The sequence below is a fragment of the Microcaecilia unicolor genome, chromosome 13 (assembly GCF_901765095.1).
Source record: "Microcaecilia unicolor chromosome 13, aMicUni1.1, whole genome shotgun sequence".
NCBI classification, from domain to species: Eukaryota; Metazoa; Chordata; class Amphibia; order Gymnophiona; family Siphonopidae; genus Microcaecilia; species Microcaecilia unicolor.
The window spans coordinates 72,697,816-72,713,923 of NC_044043.1; the positions used below are offsets into that span (position 1 = coordinate 72,697,816).

Consider the following 16,108-nt stretch of genomic DNA (forward strand, 5'->3'; position numbering starts at 1 on the left):
GAGGCAGGTGGAGACCCGCTCGATGCCTTGCTGCTCCCAGCGCGTTGTGGTCTTTCGGCAGCTATTACCTGAACTCCTGATGTCGATGCTTTCCTCTACGCTGACGTTGATGCCGCCATTGAAGGACCAGACCGATCTGGAAAAAGTTTCTCACACTGAGCCTCTCGAGCCACCTGGGTCCGCTTTTTCATCAACTTACACAGCTTACAAAAAGCTGGCAGATGGTCGGGCCCAAGACACAGGAGACACCAGGCGTGGGGGTCGGTACTTGAAATGGTCCGGTTGCACCGAGTACAACGCTTGAAGCCACTGGGTGTCCTCGATGACATGGAGGGAAAACCAGTGGTCGCAAAATCAAAAGGCTCGATGGTGCAAAGAAAAAAAGGGCACAAAAAGGGGAAAAACAGCCCGGCCGAGCAGCCTAAACGACGGCCATGTCGAGAAAATAATGAAACGTTAAAGAGGGAGAAAAACCTAAGAAATAAAGGAAAAATGATTTAAAAATATATATATATATTTGACAACCGGAGACAATGAAAACAAAAGAAGAAAAATAAAGTAATAAACGCCAAAACACGATTCTCCTGAGCCGAGAAGGAACGAGGCGAAAAACAACTTTCCTCAGTCGTGGATAAAGAAGAACTAATTAGGGCACGCTCACACATGTGCAGTGCGTTCGGTCCGCATGATGGCACGTTCTGGAGAGTTCTTTTTGTTTTCTAAGTTCCTGGGCTGTTGCGGACGACGACCCATACTAAGAATATTGAGCCTGCTTTTCCTTGGAGAAAGAGGTTTTTAACTCAGAAGGATGTCCAGGGACATTAGCCATACTTCTAGCTTCCACATATTAAAGCAAAGTTGCTCACCTGTAGCAGGTATTCTCCAAGGAGAGAAAGATTAATATCCACACTGATGGTTGACCTCATCTGACCAAGTAACCAAAGCAATTGCTCCCCAGTGTTCTCTGGAAGCAGCCCACCGCATACACACAGGACCATCTCAGTCTAGTGTAACAACTGATAGAATAGAGCTCCAAGGGTAGTTGGATAAGGTACTTTGGATATTCATCCTGCTGTCCTTGGAAAACATTCTACAGGTGAGTAAATTTGCTTTTTTCAAAGACAAGCAAGATGATATCCTCTCCACATTGATGGGAATCCCTAGCTACCAGGCTGTTCTAAATAAAAGGGAAAAGAGGCAGCCTACAACTTGTTTTGGAATTCTCTCTTTTTGCTGTTGGCTGAAACAAACAAATGGATGTGAGTGTGTGTGTGTGTGTGTGTGTGTGTGTGGGGGGGGGGGGGGGGTTGATTCTAGATCCTCAAATAAATCCTGAAACACAGTTTGACCAAGCTGGATCAGGAATCTTGTTCTACATAGCAGTAATATGTTAATGTGTGGACTGAAGCCCATGCTGCAGCTCTGCACTATATAGAGACCTCAAGTGGGCTACCAACATACCCATGGCTCTAACATTATGAGCCGCAACCTAATTCTCCAAGTCCGTCCAGCCTGGGCATACGTAAAAGGAAATGTAGTCTGTGACCCAAATAGTGTGCTTATCAACGGCAGCTCCATCCTAATGGGGTCAAAACAAAACAAAGCTGAGTGGACTTTCTAAGGGCTCTGAATAATTGACTGGTTAAGATGGAAGTCCAATACCACTTTAGGAAGTAATTTAGGATGGATACGCTAAACCACTCTTACTGTAGAATTCTGTATAAGGTGGATTAGCTACTACTGTGTGTAACTCAATGAGCCTGCAGGCTGAAATGAGAGCCACCAAAATAAGACCTTCTAGGTCAGGTACTTCAAATAGATCCCATGACACTGGGGATTGCTTGATGGGAGATTTTAGTAAAAAGCAAGCCCCACGTGAAGATAAAGGCTGAGCAGACCTGGCCTTACCTTCTACATGTGATAAGCTCCAAACGCAGTATGGTGAACTGTTACAGAGATGGTCACGAGAGTCGACTCACATGCAGAAGGTATTCAAGCAGATTTTGTGTAGGGCATGAAAAGGGATCCAGGGTCTTTCCTCACACCAGACAGCAAAATTTCTTCCACTTGAACCCATATGACCCTTCTAGTGGAATCTCTCCTCAAGCAAGCAAAATTTCTGACACACCCTCCGGCAGATCAAAGGAATCTACTTCTAACCTCTCAACATCCAAACAACAATGAAGGTCAGGGACTGGAGGTCAGGATACAAGAGGGAACCCCTGTTCTGAGTGATGAAGGTCAGAAAGCATTCCAGTCTCCATGATTCTTTACAAGCTAGCTACAGAAGTAGAGGGAACCAGATCTGCTACAGCCCGTAAGATGAGATGACAATGGAGTGGAGGAGTGGTCTAGTGGTTAGAGCACCGGTCCTGCAATCCAGAGTTGGCCGGTTCAAATCCCACTGCTGCTCCTTGTGATCCTGGGCAAGTCACTTAACCCTCCATTGCCTCAGGTACAAACTTAAGATTGTGAGCCCTCCTGGGACAGAGAAATATACAGAATACCTGAATGTAACTCACCTTGAGCTACTACTGAAAAAGGTGAGGAGAGTTTCACTATGAGATATGTTAGAGGATAAACATACAGAAAGCTTCTCCCCCAATCTAGGAGAAAGGTATCAGAGGCTAGTTTGCTGTGCGATCCCAAACTGAACAGAACTGAGGGACTTTACTGGTGAGATGAGTGGCGAAAAGATCCACTGAGGGGGTGCCCCATACTCGGAAAATCTTCCAGGAAAAGCCCTTTTTCAAAGACTACTCGTATGGCTGCACGACTCAGCTCAGTTTGTCCATCACACAGTTCTTCCCTGCCAGTGGCTCTGAGTAGTATCCTGTAGGAGAGAGTCCACTGTCACATATGGACCGTTTCCTTACACAGGAGGTATGAACTCATGCCTCCTTACTTACTGACAATCAGGTGGTGATGTACTGTTTGGATCAAAATAATTTGGCTCTCCAGTCAATCACTGGAAGTCTTTAGAGAATTCCAAATTGCTCTTAACTCTAGATTTATTTGTTGTTCACTCTCCTGAACAGACCACCGACTTTGGATGCAGACTCACCTACATGATCTCTCCAACTTGAGGCCTTGGCATCGATATGCCACCTACAGGCAGTACATGGGCTTTTGGGATGGGCTGGAGCTCCTGAGGGCCTGGTGCTGATGCCAGTTTCTAGCCAGGCCAAAAGGCATCCCATCTCCTTCTGGAACATGGGCCTGAGCTGCTCCTTGAGGGCTGACATTGATGAAGACTAGGGGCTCATCTGGAATGGTCATCACCTTCAAAATCACTGGGGTTGTCATCAGCAACCTGGTCTTAGCTTGATGGAGACTGTCCTGCCCAGTGAGAATCTGTGGCACTCACTTTGGGGGCTGACTTTTCTAAATGAACCCAGGCCAAGGAACTCTATCAGTTTTGATGGAACCTGAGACTTTACACCAGCAGGTATTTCTTGCCCCTGACACAGCCATCTAGCGAAATATGGCCATGTCAGGCAAATTGTTTGATACCTGGGAGTTTTAAAGATTTAATAAAGACTGCTTTTCTAAAAAGGACTGCTTCACTGTTTTCCAGCTTGGATATTGTGGATCGTTTGCCTTGTTGTTTTCTGTGCCCCGTCTGGTCCCGGGATAGTGTGTGGCACTCACCTTTGGAGCGGCCTTTCGAAGGTATCAATGACCTCTATACCTCAAAGGGGGTGGGGGTGGGGAATCAATGCCAATGCTTCTTGGCCTCCTCCCGATGCATGGCATCAGAGTTCATAGGCATTGACGAGGCTAATAAATCATCAGGAGGGGATCGGAATATGCCTGATCCTGGAGCTGCTATCAACACTCCATGGAAAACTACTACTAGTTATTTCTAGAGCGCTATTAGAGGTATGCAGCGTTGTACATACGCAGGTACCTTCTCTGTCTCTAGTGGGCTCACAATCTAAGGTTGTTTGTATGGGGTTTTTTTTTTTTTTTAGTACCTGGGGCAATGGATGGTTAAGTGACTTGCCCAGGGTTGGAAGGAACTGCAGTGGGAATTGAACCCAGTCCTCCACTCCAAATAGGATTCAGCTGGTTCCATGTAACGATAATGGGAAGAAGTGTGCACATGTGCAATGGGCTCCTTCTGAAAGATTCCAGAAGAATGCTGGGGAGCACTTGTTGTGCCAGGCTCCTTTGAATTATGTCACCCATCAGTGTGGAGACATTATCTTGCTTATCCTCTGAGAATGTGAAAATCTGTAAAATCTGGAAAAAAAAAATAAATAAAAAGCCATGTGGTAAGAATTGGCAACTAAGCCCCGAGCACATCTGACTGGGTCCCCCTAAAATCTGGGCCCCAATTATATGCCTGGTTTGCCAATACCCTAATCTAGCCCTTCCCAGAGCAACTGATATTAGTCAGCAGCACACACAGCAGCCAAGAAAGCAGAGTAGTTCAACCAGTAAGTTTCATAGTAGAAAAACCAAAGAAAGTGAAACATACTTCTGAATGAATAAAAATGCAGCAAGTTACACAGAATATATTTCTTAGTGTGTACACACGTGCACATATATACTGTGGGGCTAGTTAGAGGGGATGTGGAATATTTGAAGGATTTTAGATTTGGATTCTTAGCTCATACTTTTCTCAGTAGTAGTTCAAGGCTTGCATACAGTTTGGAGGGAAAAGAGGTAGTTGCAGGGTTGTGTAGATATGGGTGTTGAGGGAAGTTTATGGTGTGGTGGGACAGCTGTAGGGGGACTAGTTTTGGGTAGTCTGGGCATGACAGGGTAGGGACATTTGCAGAATGTGTAAGGGTGGGGGTATTTTGGGCAGCTAGGAGATAGATAAAAGAAGACCCTTTTGAAAGGAGCAATTTTCTAACTGCTACATTCTACTGTATGTAAGTTACTAAGGGGCTTATTTCTCTGCAATCCCCAGTCTGATCAAGCTTATTTTCTTTTTTTATTTAAACTCCTGCTCACTTCCCTGGCCCCTCCATGGCAAGTTTCATCCCATTCCACTTAATTTTCGCTCCCAAATATTCAAACTCCTTTTGTGTAAACGGTTTAATGGTGTGCCACAGCTGAAACTAGGATACTGAACCTTTGGTTTCACAGTGAAGCACAGAACCCCCAGCAACTGAACCCTCTACAGAAACCTAAAGTACAGCAAGATTTTTTTTCACAGACTACTATCTGCCAGTGTTCATTACTAAGGATGTGAAAGATCACTGATGCAGTCACTTGAAAGAGCCAATACTAAGAATGTATGAACTACTGACAAAATATGACCTACCCTAAAAGAACATTGATGTAAACAGTTTTTTTTTTAAGAGTCAATTGACTGAAACATTTTAACTAATCTGCAAAAGCGGCCTAAAGTCAGTTTCATCTTCCACACTTCCCCACTACTTCATTTCTTTCCATGTATTCATTTATAATCGACTATCTGTTCCATGCTAAACAAGGCACAACATACATAATTCAAGCCAATACACAACAAAACAAGACAAGACACCACATAAGATACTTCACCCATTCCAAATATTCCATTCTCAAAAAGCCCCTACAAAAAACAGGTAAGTCTTCCCCCTCCAACAAAATGTTAAAAGCTCTTGCTCCAATCTAATTATTTGGGGTTTTTTGTGGGAGATCCAAAAACATTGTTATTCGCTCAGTATTATGGAGCAGCCACTGATGTATTAGATTTCAGTAATGTTAGATGTTAATATCTTTAATATAAATTGTTAGTTTGGGATTATGCATTTTTTATATTGTTTCAGTATATTGTAAATTGCTTTAATATAATTGTGAAGTGGTATAATAAATTAAATCACATTAGCAAATTTAAAAGATATGCAACATGCCCAGTTGCACCAGAAGTTGTGTTAAGGGGTTTCAGAAGGGCCCATAGTACTTAAGCACACATTCAACCTATTAATATAAAAGTCACACCTGTGTGGAAGTAGTTAGCTTTTATTTTACTCTACAGTACTCACCTGTGTGCCCAGCCAATTCACGGCTCACACGAACATTTCCTTCACGAGTTTTCAGATTGTAGATGGAACAGATGTTATCAAGACCACCACAGGCCACGTAGTTTCCAGAAGGAGCATACGCACACGTCATTACCCAAGATGAACGCAGGGGGATAGCATGGACCTAGGCAAAAAGAAAGAAAAGTGAATATTTTCAGCTAGCAGTTAGTACAGCGTTTTTCAACCGGTGTGCCACAGCTAATCCCTAGGTGTGCCGTGGGAGTTTTCCGTCACTCCTGTCCTATGCCCAACTAGCGACACGACATTGTAAGATTTCTTCTATAGCGGCTGGTGGCAGCAGGTAGCGATTCAGACAGACTGTTAGCACCAACCTCTGACATTAATTCCTGATTCTGCATGGGCAAGAAGCCGGAGAGAGGGCTCGTGCTGACATGAGCAGGCTGTCTGACCGCTACAGGAAAAAAGGTGAGGGAAAAACAGCCAAATTCCCCAGTTTGTGCACCTGGATACCATGAAGTTAATGGATCCATCATGCTAAATCTACTTTAACTTGGCCATACATTAACTAGCTCAACTATAGTGAGTTTAATTTGTATGTTCCTGTGGCAGTTTGCCAGTTCTCATCACAAATAACCAGATTTACATAGTGAAAATTGCGTGACATTCAGATTGTGCCCATTTGGTATGATCTCATTACTTTGTTATTACCGGGGGGGGGGGGGGGGGGGGGGGGTTTGCAAATGTGTGCCTGTTGGGAGTCTATTACCAAGGACATTAGACCTACAAACCTACAGATTGGATTCAGTGAAGGGGTGTGATCACCACCAGCACTGTGGTGGGGGTGGAGTATTCGCTTTAAAATTGTTGTTTTTGAATGCATTTTGTCGCTAATTTTGTTATCTTTGAAGTGTTGCTGTTGACTTTTTGCCAAACTTGTGTCTTCAATAAAAATAAAGATAACACAATTATAAAAAACTTATGGCCTTTTTTACCAAGCCGTGCTAGTGATTCCTGCATGGCAATGCTGACGAAGCCCAAAGTGAATGGGCTTTGTCAGCACTGCTGCACCACAAATCACTAGTGCAGTTTAGTAAAAGGGGCAATTATTGAACTTTAAAACACAATCTTAATACTTGTTTGTTAAATAAAATATATATCCTTAAAAAACTGATGGTGTACCTTGACAATTTTTGTGCCCTGACAGTGTGCTGTGAGATGAAAAAGGGTTTCTGAAGATCACTGATAGTATGTAGCTATCTGACTGTGCTCACAAAAATATACTGCTTCCTAAAATCCTAACTCTTGGCATAAATTTGCTGAATTGTCTTCAGAGATAAAAAAAATCATTTAGTTTTAAATAGATTACCAGCTGATCCCAGCAAAAGGGATCTGTACCATGATCTGGAAAAACAGATAACATCTATGTTGGGCTTTCTTACATTTAAATTCAAGTCAGAAAAACAAAATCAGATAATTAACCAATATGTTAATCCATGGACTCTTGATTACTATAGCTAATTACGCTGCTAACTGTTGATTATAGACTCTGTTACAATGTTAACTGTTACACAAGAGATCTATTGTCATAGTAGGTCTCCTGTTACTCTGTAACCCTGATTATAGTTCTCTTTTTGATTCGCTATCTTAGTAAGCCCTTCGTTACGATATAAACCTGTAGATTGCTGTTCCTTATTATGTAAAACACTGATTCTGTTACACTGTAAGCCACACAGAACCTAACTTGATTTGGATAACGTGGGATATAAGACTAAACAAATGAAACAAAATTAAATTATTGTGTGTAACTGCAACTATAAAAATGGAAATGATTTAATATGTTAGTGGACTGGGTGTAAATTAGTAAAAGAAAAAAAAAATAACTAGCTGTAAGGCAATTAAGGAGAAATTAGGTCTTACCTGATAATTTTCTCTTTCTAGTCCTTCCCATTATTCCAGAACCTATGGGACAGTTGTGTCCATCAACCAGCAGGAGGAGACAGAGAACTGAAAACTGAACTGAGACATCTCTTGGCATCCAGTCCAGCTCCTTAGTATTTACATAGACAAGCAGTAAAGAGAAACTCAGAACACACACAACCACCTTAAATAATTAGCTAAACTACCACTAAACAGACAAACCATGTGTAGACCTCTCATCTCTGACAACTTGTAGAGAACAGGGGATATACAGGAAGTATTATGCAAGGTGACATTTGACTCATTACTTTGCACCAACTAAACATCTCAGAAACCTCAGGCAGGCCTCTGGAATAGTGGGAAAGACTAACAAAGAAAATTATCACATAACACCCAATTTCTTCATCCATTACTTAGACTCCCACTATTCCAGAACCTGTGGGATGTTCAAAAGCAATCCCTAGAGTGGGTGGGATCCTGTTATCACCACCCTGAGGACCGAAGCTCCCAAACTGGTTCCGAGTGCACTGCAACATTCACCCTGTGGTGTATGGCAAAGGTATGCAGAGTCAACTATGTCACCACCGTGCAAATACCTGGAGACAATCTCCACCCTGAACGCTGCTGTATGCCTCATAGAATAAGCTCAAGGCCTGAGGAGCCTGCTTCCCCGCAAGCAAATAAGCTGACTCAGTAGTCTCCTTTAGCCATCTAGCAATTGTGGGCTTGGAAGATGATAGATGGCTAAAGGAGACTACTGAGTCAGTTTATTTGCTTGCGGGGAAGCAGGCTCCTCAGGATTTGCAAGCTTGTTCTAGGAGGCATACAGTGACAATCTGGATGTAGAGCGTTCCCAAGCCTAAAACAAGGTAGCAGTGACCGAATCAGAATAACCTTTTCATCCCAACCAAGTCTTTTCAATGGGGCACAGGTCTTCCATAAGCACTGGACCTTGCTTCAATAGGACGAATACCTGTGGAAGATGCAAAGAACCCCCATTCAGGAGTCAAATCAGGTTCAAGTACCTTGGTCTCCACGGCCAATCTAGGGTTACGAGACCTATTCAACCCTGGTGCAATGCGATTTGTTTCAACAAGTGGCCTACCATGGGCCAAGGAGATAAGTCAGAGTAGATGGCCAGGGCTGCAGTAGCCATTGATTCCTATCAAACCCAGTTTTTTTTCAACAGCAGAAGTGGCAAACCGCAGCTGATAGTAATCAGCTGAAAGCCCTGGCTGGATAGCTCCCATTCTCCCAGGTCCAAGGAGTATCTGCTGAGCCAGCAATATGAACTGACAAGTATAGATGATTTTTTTTTCTACTCATCTCACAAGGAGGTCACTTCCACCGCCATCAGACAGCTGCAGGTCCTGCCTTGCTTGTTGATATAAGACATCAGCAATGCGTTGTTGGAGAAAAAAAAACAGATTGGGGCTCCCGTTAGCAAATCGTGTAAGGCATTCTGCACTGCCCTGAGCTCCAGCGATTTATTACCTGCAGACTCCTTTTCTGTCCAGGTGTCCTGTGTCAGATGGAACTTGTAATGAGCTGAACAACCTGACTTGCTGATGTCCGTTGTCAGCACCTCCCATTGTGTTATCAGAAAGGGAGCTCTGTGTCAAATTCCTGGGCAACAAACACCAGTGCATACCTCTGTCTGGCAACCAGCCTCCAAGGAAGATAAAGGTCATACTTCTGCGACACTGGAAACCAGTGGATGAGAAGAGATTCCTGTAATGGCCACATATGAGCCCTTGCCCATGGCACTACTTCTATCGCTGTCGTCACTGACCCCAGAACCTGGACCTAGTTCCATACGATGGGCCTGCCTTGATTGAGAAGACAAATGTTAAACCAACTTCGATCTGCGCTTCATGAGAAGATCCTCTTCCCTTGCTGTGTCGATTAGAATACCCAGAAACTCCAGCATCTGTGATGGAGTTAGTCTGCTTTTCTCAAAATTGATCACCCAACCCATTGACTGCAGAAGACAGACAACTTTGTCAATCACCACCATGAATGAATGAGCCAGTCATCAAGATACGGGTGAATCTGATTCCCTGGTGCTGAAAGAAGGCCGCCGCCACCACAAAGTTGGTGATGGTCCTTGACATAGTGGTGAGACCAAAGGGCAAAGCCCTGAACTGGAAGTGACAGTCCAACACTGCAAAATATAGAAACCTCTGATGCGGCGGCCATATGGGTATATGCAAGTACACCTCTCCCTGAGGTCAAAGACATTGAGAAATTCTTCTGCTTGACCTAAGGCTATGACTGCTCTTACTATCTCCATGCGAAAGCGAGACACTCTGAGGTAGCAGTTTAGACCTTTGAGATTAAGACTGGACGAAAGACGCCTTCCCTCTTTGGGACAATGAAGTAGAAGGAGTATCTGCCTTGTTCCTGTTTGGCCTGGCAAACTGGAACAATGGCCTGGAATACCAGCAAATAATCTACTACTACTTAACATTTCTAGAGCGCTACTAGGGTTACGCAGCGCTGTACAGTTTAACAAAAAGGACAGTCCCTGCTCAAAGGAGCTTACAATCTAAAGGGCGAAATGTCAAGTTGGGGCAGTCTAGATTTCCTGAATAGAGGTATGGTGGTTAGGTAAGGCGACACTGAAGAGATGGGCTTTGAGCAAAGTTTTGAAGATGGGCAGGGAGGGGGCCTGGCGTATGGGCTCAGGGAGTTTATTCCATGCATGGGGTGAGGCGAGGCGGAAAGGACGGAGCCTGGAGTTGGCGGTGGTGGAGAAGGGTACTGAAAGGAGGAATTTGTCTTGAGAGCGGAGGTTACGGGTAGGAATGTAAGGGGAGATGAGGGTAGAGAGGTAAGGAGGGGCTGCAGACAGAGTGCATTTATAGGTTAATAGAAGAAGCTTAAACTGTATGCGGTACCTGATCGGAAGCCAGTGAAGTGACTTAAGGAGAGGGGTGATATGAGTATCGGTCCAGGCGGAAGATAAGACGTGCAGCAGAGCTCTGAACGGACTGAAGGGGGGATAGATGGCAAAGTGGGAGGCCAGTGAGGAGTAGATTGCAGTAGTCAAGGCGAGAGGTAATGAGAGAGTGGTATGCTCAGAGAGGAAAGGGCGAATTTTGTTGATGTTATAGAGGAAGAAGCGACATGTCTTGGCTATCTGCTAGTGGCCTAAACTTCGACTGCATTGGTTCCCTTTTGACAAGGAGGCTGCAAGAAGAGAGGAATGACTGGGTGGGAGAATTCCAACTAGTAACCTTCTGTAGGACTATCCAGAATCCATTGGTCTGACGTGATTTTGGCTCACTCCTCCCGAAACTCCAAAGACATCCTCCCACAGAGGAAGAGAAGAGTGGACCAGCCTCACATCATTGTGAAACTTGGGAGACACTGGGTGCTCTAGCTGACTGACTGAGGGGGGCAACTTCCTGTCCACACATAAAGAATACTGGTGTGCCTGAAAGCAGGACTTCTAACCACATTGTTTATGACCAGGCTGGTACTGTCTACTGTTTCAAAATCGAAAGCCCCTGAAGACGGACAACCACAGGCTTCCACCTTATCTTCCGACAGCCACTGTGGTTTAGTTTCCCCCCAGTTCTTTCACCAGGGTACTAAGACCTCTTCCAAAAAGACACTTAATTTAACTAGATGTGACTGATATTGCATCCGCTGCCCAATGCCACAACCAGAGTTGCCGATGTACTGTGACAGCCAAAGACATACTGTGGGCCATAACCTGTCATGTCAAATAGCATCTGCCAAATTTCCAGCTGGGCGTTATGGAGCCCATCTTGTATTGCCAATTGCTGATGCTTCCAGGCATGCTTTTGCCACAAATAAGAAGCACCGTGTCACTTGAAAGCCCAAAGAGGACACTTCAAAGGCTTATTTCAGCGAGCCTTCTACCTTCCTAACCTGTAGATCTTTTAGGGCAATGTCTCCTTCCACCGGCAAGGCTGTCGTGTTTGTCACCACCGTAACTAGGGAGCACACCCTGGCAAGCTGCAATTTATTTTTCTCCTCTGGAACCAATGGGTAGAAGCAAGTCTGGGCTCTTCCATTCTCAGTACCACGTCTGGCGAGACCCATTCTGTTATCAGGTCCTGAATGTCTGGATGAATCAGGAAGGCCTTAGAAGGCTCTCTAAGCCCACTCATGACTGATGAAGATGGAACTCCCGACACTGAAACAGATGGCTCCTCAATGTCTTTATGAAACAACCTGCCAGGTATTTGTAACCTGGATTGGCCACTGTTGGAAACAGGATGCTGGGCTTGATGGGCGTTTTTTTCCCAGTATGGCAATACTTATGTACTAACCTCAGTTACTTCTTGCTCATCTCTTTCCTCAGGAGGGAGCTCTCCCTCTAACAGTTCCTTTAACAATGGTCCCTCTGAACAGACCGAGGCTACATCAAATAAGGAGGGGGAAGCAGAGATAGCCTCATCTGCCCACTCCTGGAATTCTAATGAGATCTCTCAGGAGCAGGGCAAGAAACAAACACCTTGTAGCAAATATGACTATCCCTGCTTCAGTAACTAGGCCTAGAGTAAGAGCAATATAAACTACAGAGAAAACAAAGATCCTGATGCAGCTGAATGCGGTTGGGCCCTGAGGCTGTAAAATAGTGGCTTTACTCCGCATGTGATCAGACAGACGTTGCTCCTTACTGCCAGTCAGCCCTGATAAAAATGATGTCTGTTCTTGCACTCTGCTGCATCAAACTGTGTACCGGCTCTGCTGGAGAGCCTAAAGAACCCAGCATATTCAGATGCTATGCCATTTCCTCCATGTCCTGCAGGATTCCTGGCTTGCACAACTGCAACAACCTGACGCAGGCCAGCAAGTTCCACAGCAGAAACACTGCTTAACTGCCTCCACAGAAGTCGTTATTCACCATGTTACCAGCAAAGCACAATGTGTCCCAAATGGTGAGTTAGGATCCCTCCCCTGCACCAAGTAGAACTTGCAGCTTTCAAATGGACTTGGGGAAAATCCATTGCTTATTTCTAGGATAAGCAGAATAAAATGTATTGTACTGTTTTGGGACTATGCCAGATACCTGTAACCTTGATTGGCCACTGTTGGAAACAGGATGCTGGGCTTGATGGACCTTTGGTCTTCCCCACTAGGACACCACTAATGTTCTAAACTTTAGTTGGACTTACCACTGTCAGCTGCTCCCCCAAGCTCAGTCTCCACAAGTCTTACCACAGATGAGAAAGGTTCAGGACTGATACTATGGCCTACGCTCTCCAGCAAACCTGCCCTTTTTTTTTTTTTTTTTTTTTTAATTGTGCTAGAAAAGGAGAGCTCCACAGGAAACAGGGGAGAGGTGAAGGGAGGGAAGACAAAAATTTGTGGGGCACCAGAGACAGGGATCAGAAGACCTCCAGATAGGACTCTGAAGACGCAAGTCACTTGCAAAGCTGGGGACCAGCTGACCAACTGGATCAAAAGAAAATAATTTAGAACCATAGGCTGAGAAGTGTGTCCATCTACCTGCTGGAGTTAGAAAATATTGAGCAGCTGGACTGGACGCCAAGATGTCTTAGCTAAGTTTTCAGTTCTCTATCTCCACCTGCTGGTTGGACAGAACTATCCCACAGGTTCTGGAATAATGAGGAAGCTACATAATTGAAAAACATTTTATGTCTCGAAGCCTAGATATATCAACCAAGATATTAAGACAAGAGATAAACTTTAAAAACTTCAAAACTTTGCTGCAATTCTATGAAAGCAACAAAGAATGCTAATTGTGTGTGTGTGTGTGTGGGGGGGGGGGGGGGGGGGGGGTAATTTTTTTAAACCCTGCTGCTGGGCCTGTAAGTAAATTTTCAAAGGGAAACTCCCTCCTGAGCTTTGCTCATCAGACTCTCACCCCCACCTCAAACAGAATCTTTAGAATTCTACACCTCAAACATGTCAACTCTGCCTAACTTTTAGATGTTAGATCTTAGACCATTCTTCTAATTTCTGTAGATCATTTATCAAGTGGACACTCCAGAGGGAGTGGACAACTCTGCAGCTTGTACTTTCAATCGAACTATATACAGTAGTAAGTCAACTACATGCAAACTCACCTTGTTTGTGGTGTAGCTGTCCCAAATGATAAGTTTACCATCCTGGGAGGCACTAACTAGCAGCCTGGAAGAAGAGATAATAAGTCAACACATATGATCTTCAAAATTTTAGAAAAGAGAATAAAAGCAGATACACAATTAGAATGGAAGTACAACAATTTTCAATAGCCTCGGTTAAGAGACTCTTACTTGGTAGGACATAGGAAGATGTACAATACGGTACTTGGTATTTCACAACAGAGTCAATATGATAGAGATTAATTTCACAGCAAACACATGCAGAACACAAGATCTATTTAAATGTATTTATAAGCTGCAAATCTATATATGCTAAGGGGCTTACAAAATGTCATACACACATTTTACGTACACACATAGTTTAAAAGAAAATCTTAAGTATCAGTAGCTCCAGTTGATGCTGCATGTAAGAACATAAGTGTTGCCATACTGGGATAGACGAAGGTCCATCAAGCCCAGTACCCCAAATTCCAACAGTGGCCAATCCAGGTCACAAGTACCTGGCAAGATCCCAAAACAATAAAACACATTTTAAGCTGCTTATCCTAGAAATAGGCAGTGGATCTTCCCAAGTCCATTTTAATAATGGCTCATGAACTTTTCTGGTTTTACCCCGTTTACTAAGCAGCACTAGCAGTTGTCACGCTACAATGTCGACACAGCCGAGTTTGTGTATTTTTTTCTTAATTTTTGCTATGTTTTTTGTCTTATCTCCCTTCAATTTTTTAAGCTCTTCTATGTTTCCCCAGGCATCCTTCCTTCCTACTTCCCTTGCAAGCATCTTCCTCCTTCTATGTTCTACGGCATCAAGGCACTATTCTTACTCCCCCCCTTCCAGTCTCTATCCTTTTTTGTGGCTTAATAAGGTGCAATTCCAGGCTGTGGCATCTTTTCTTGACTCAGGCTTTATCAGAGTCTTTCTAGGCACTGCCAGCACTCAATGAGAGAGGGGTGCTTAGTTTAAGGTACCTGGGATTTTTCCAGGCCTGAGATGCATCTAAACGCATGGAATTTAATTTGTATTAAAAAAAAGAAGAAAAACACACAAAAAACCCCCCGCACACATGTACGTATATTCATACACACTTTTTTTTGGCTGCTCAAATTGTCAAGTATAATTACCTGGTGACATGCTTAACGAAGGTTGATGTTAGAATGCATAAACGTAACTACAGATACATAAAAATCAATCCTAGTATCTATGCAAAGTTAATAGTTGTAGTCACTTATTTCCCAAATTCCTGGATTAATATCAGATGGATCTGAGAATGCAATCCAATAAATCCAACCCATAGGCAAACACCAAAATTATAGGCAGAATTTGAAAATATAGGATACAACTTTTGGAATCTTCTTCACATCATCCAGAAAACTCCTAGATGGGTAGGCAAATGAGAAGGTACAATGCAGACAGACAAGACACTCTTACTCAAACTTTATAAGTAGATTTCATTTCAAGACAATTTGTGGTGCTAAAAAGCTTTGCTGTATCTAAATAAAAAGTTGGACTGAGCCCTACCATGTTATCCCAATAAGGGAAACAGAAGTGAAGCGAATCTGCCTTGCCAATTACTTACGACAGTCAAGAGGTTTTCTGTGAAGATTACGGAATTACTCAGCTCTCTCAGGGGGAAAGAATTCAGCAAAAGATAGAGTACTCTGTATAAGAGATTAAGTAGATTGTGGAATAAAGTTGATAATCCAAGTGGAGTGGAGGAGTGGCCTAGTGGTTAGGGTGGTGGACTTTGGTCCTGGGGAACTGAGTTCGATTCCCGGCACAGGCAGCTCCTTGTGACTCTGGGAAGTCACTTAACCCTCTATTGCCTGCTGCATTGAGCCTGCCATGAGTGGGAAAGTGTGGGGTACAAATGTAACAAAACAACAAAAAAAAAATGTGATTGTTGAGCACTGAAGCTTGAAAAGTTTTTCTGCCAAAAGAGTCTAGTGTTCTAGCTTCTCTTCCTGGAGGAACAGAAGCATGAGATATTGCACTGCGAGTGCACTTCAAGGCAGATTCCACAGCTATGGAATGATGGGGAAATTGTGTTTTCTCAAATCCAGTGGATTTCTATTTTCTATATACTGTAGCAATTTTCTTTGGGGCTAACTAAACTGTCAGTGGAG

General features: G+C 43.7%; 1 protein-coding gene across 1 annotated transcript in view; it reads right to left on the reverse strand.

Moving 5' to 3' along the window:
- Positions 1–16,108, reverse strand: part of GNB1 (G protein subunit beta 1) — a 123,512-nt gene that overhangs the window by 23,962 nt on the left and 83,442 nt on the right. Inside the window, exons 5-6 of the mRNA XM_030186294.1 lie at positions 13,967–14,030; positions 5,982–6,144 (exon numbers count right to left, since the gene is read on the reverse strand). Coding sequence (XP_030042154.1) covers positions 5,982–6,144; positions 13,967–14,030 — 227 coding nt within the window. The remainder of the gene's footprint in view (positions 1–5,981; positions 6,145–13,966; positions 14,031–16,108) is intronic.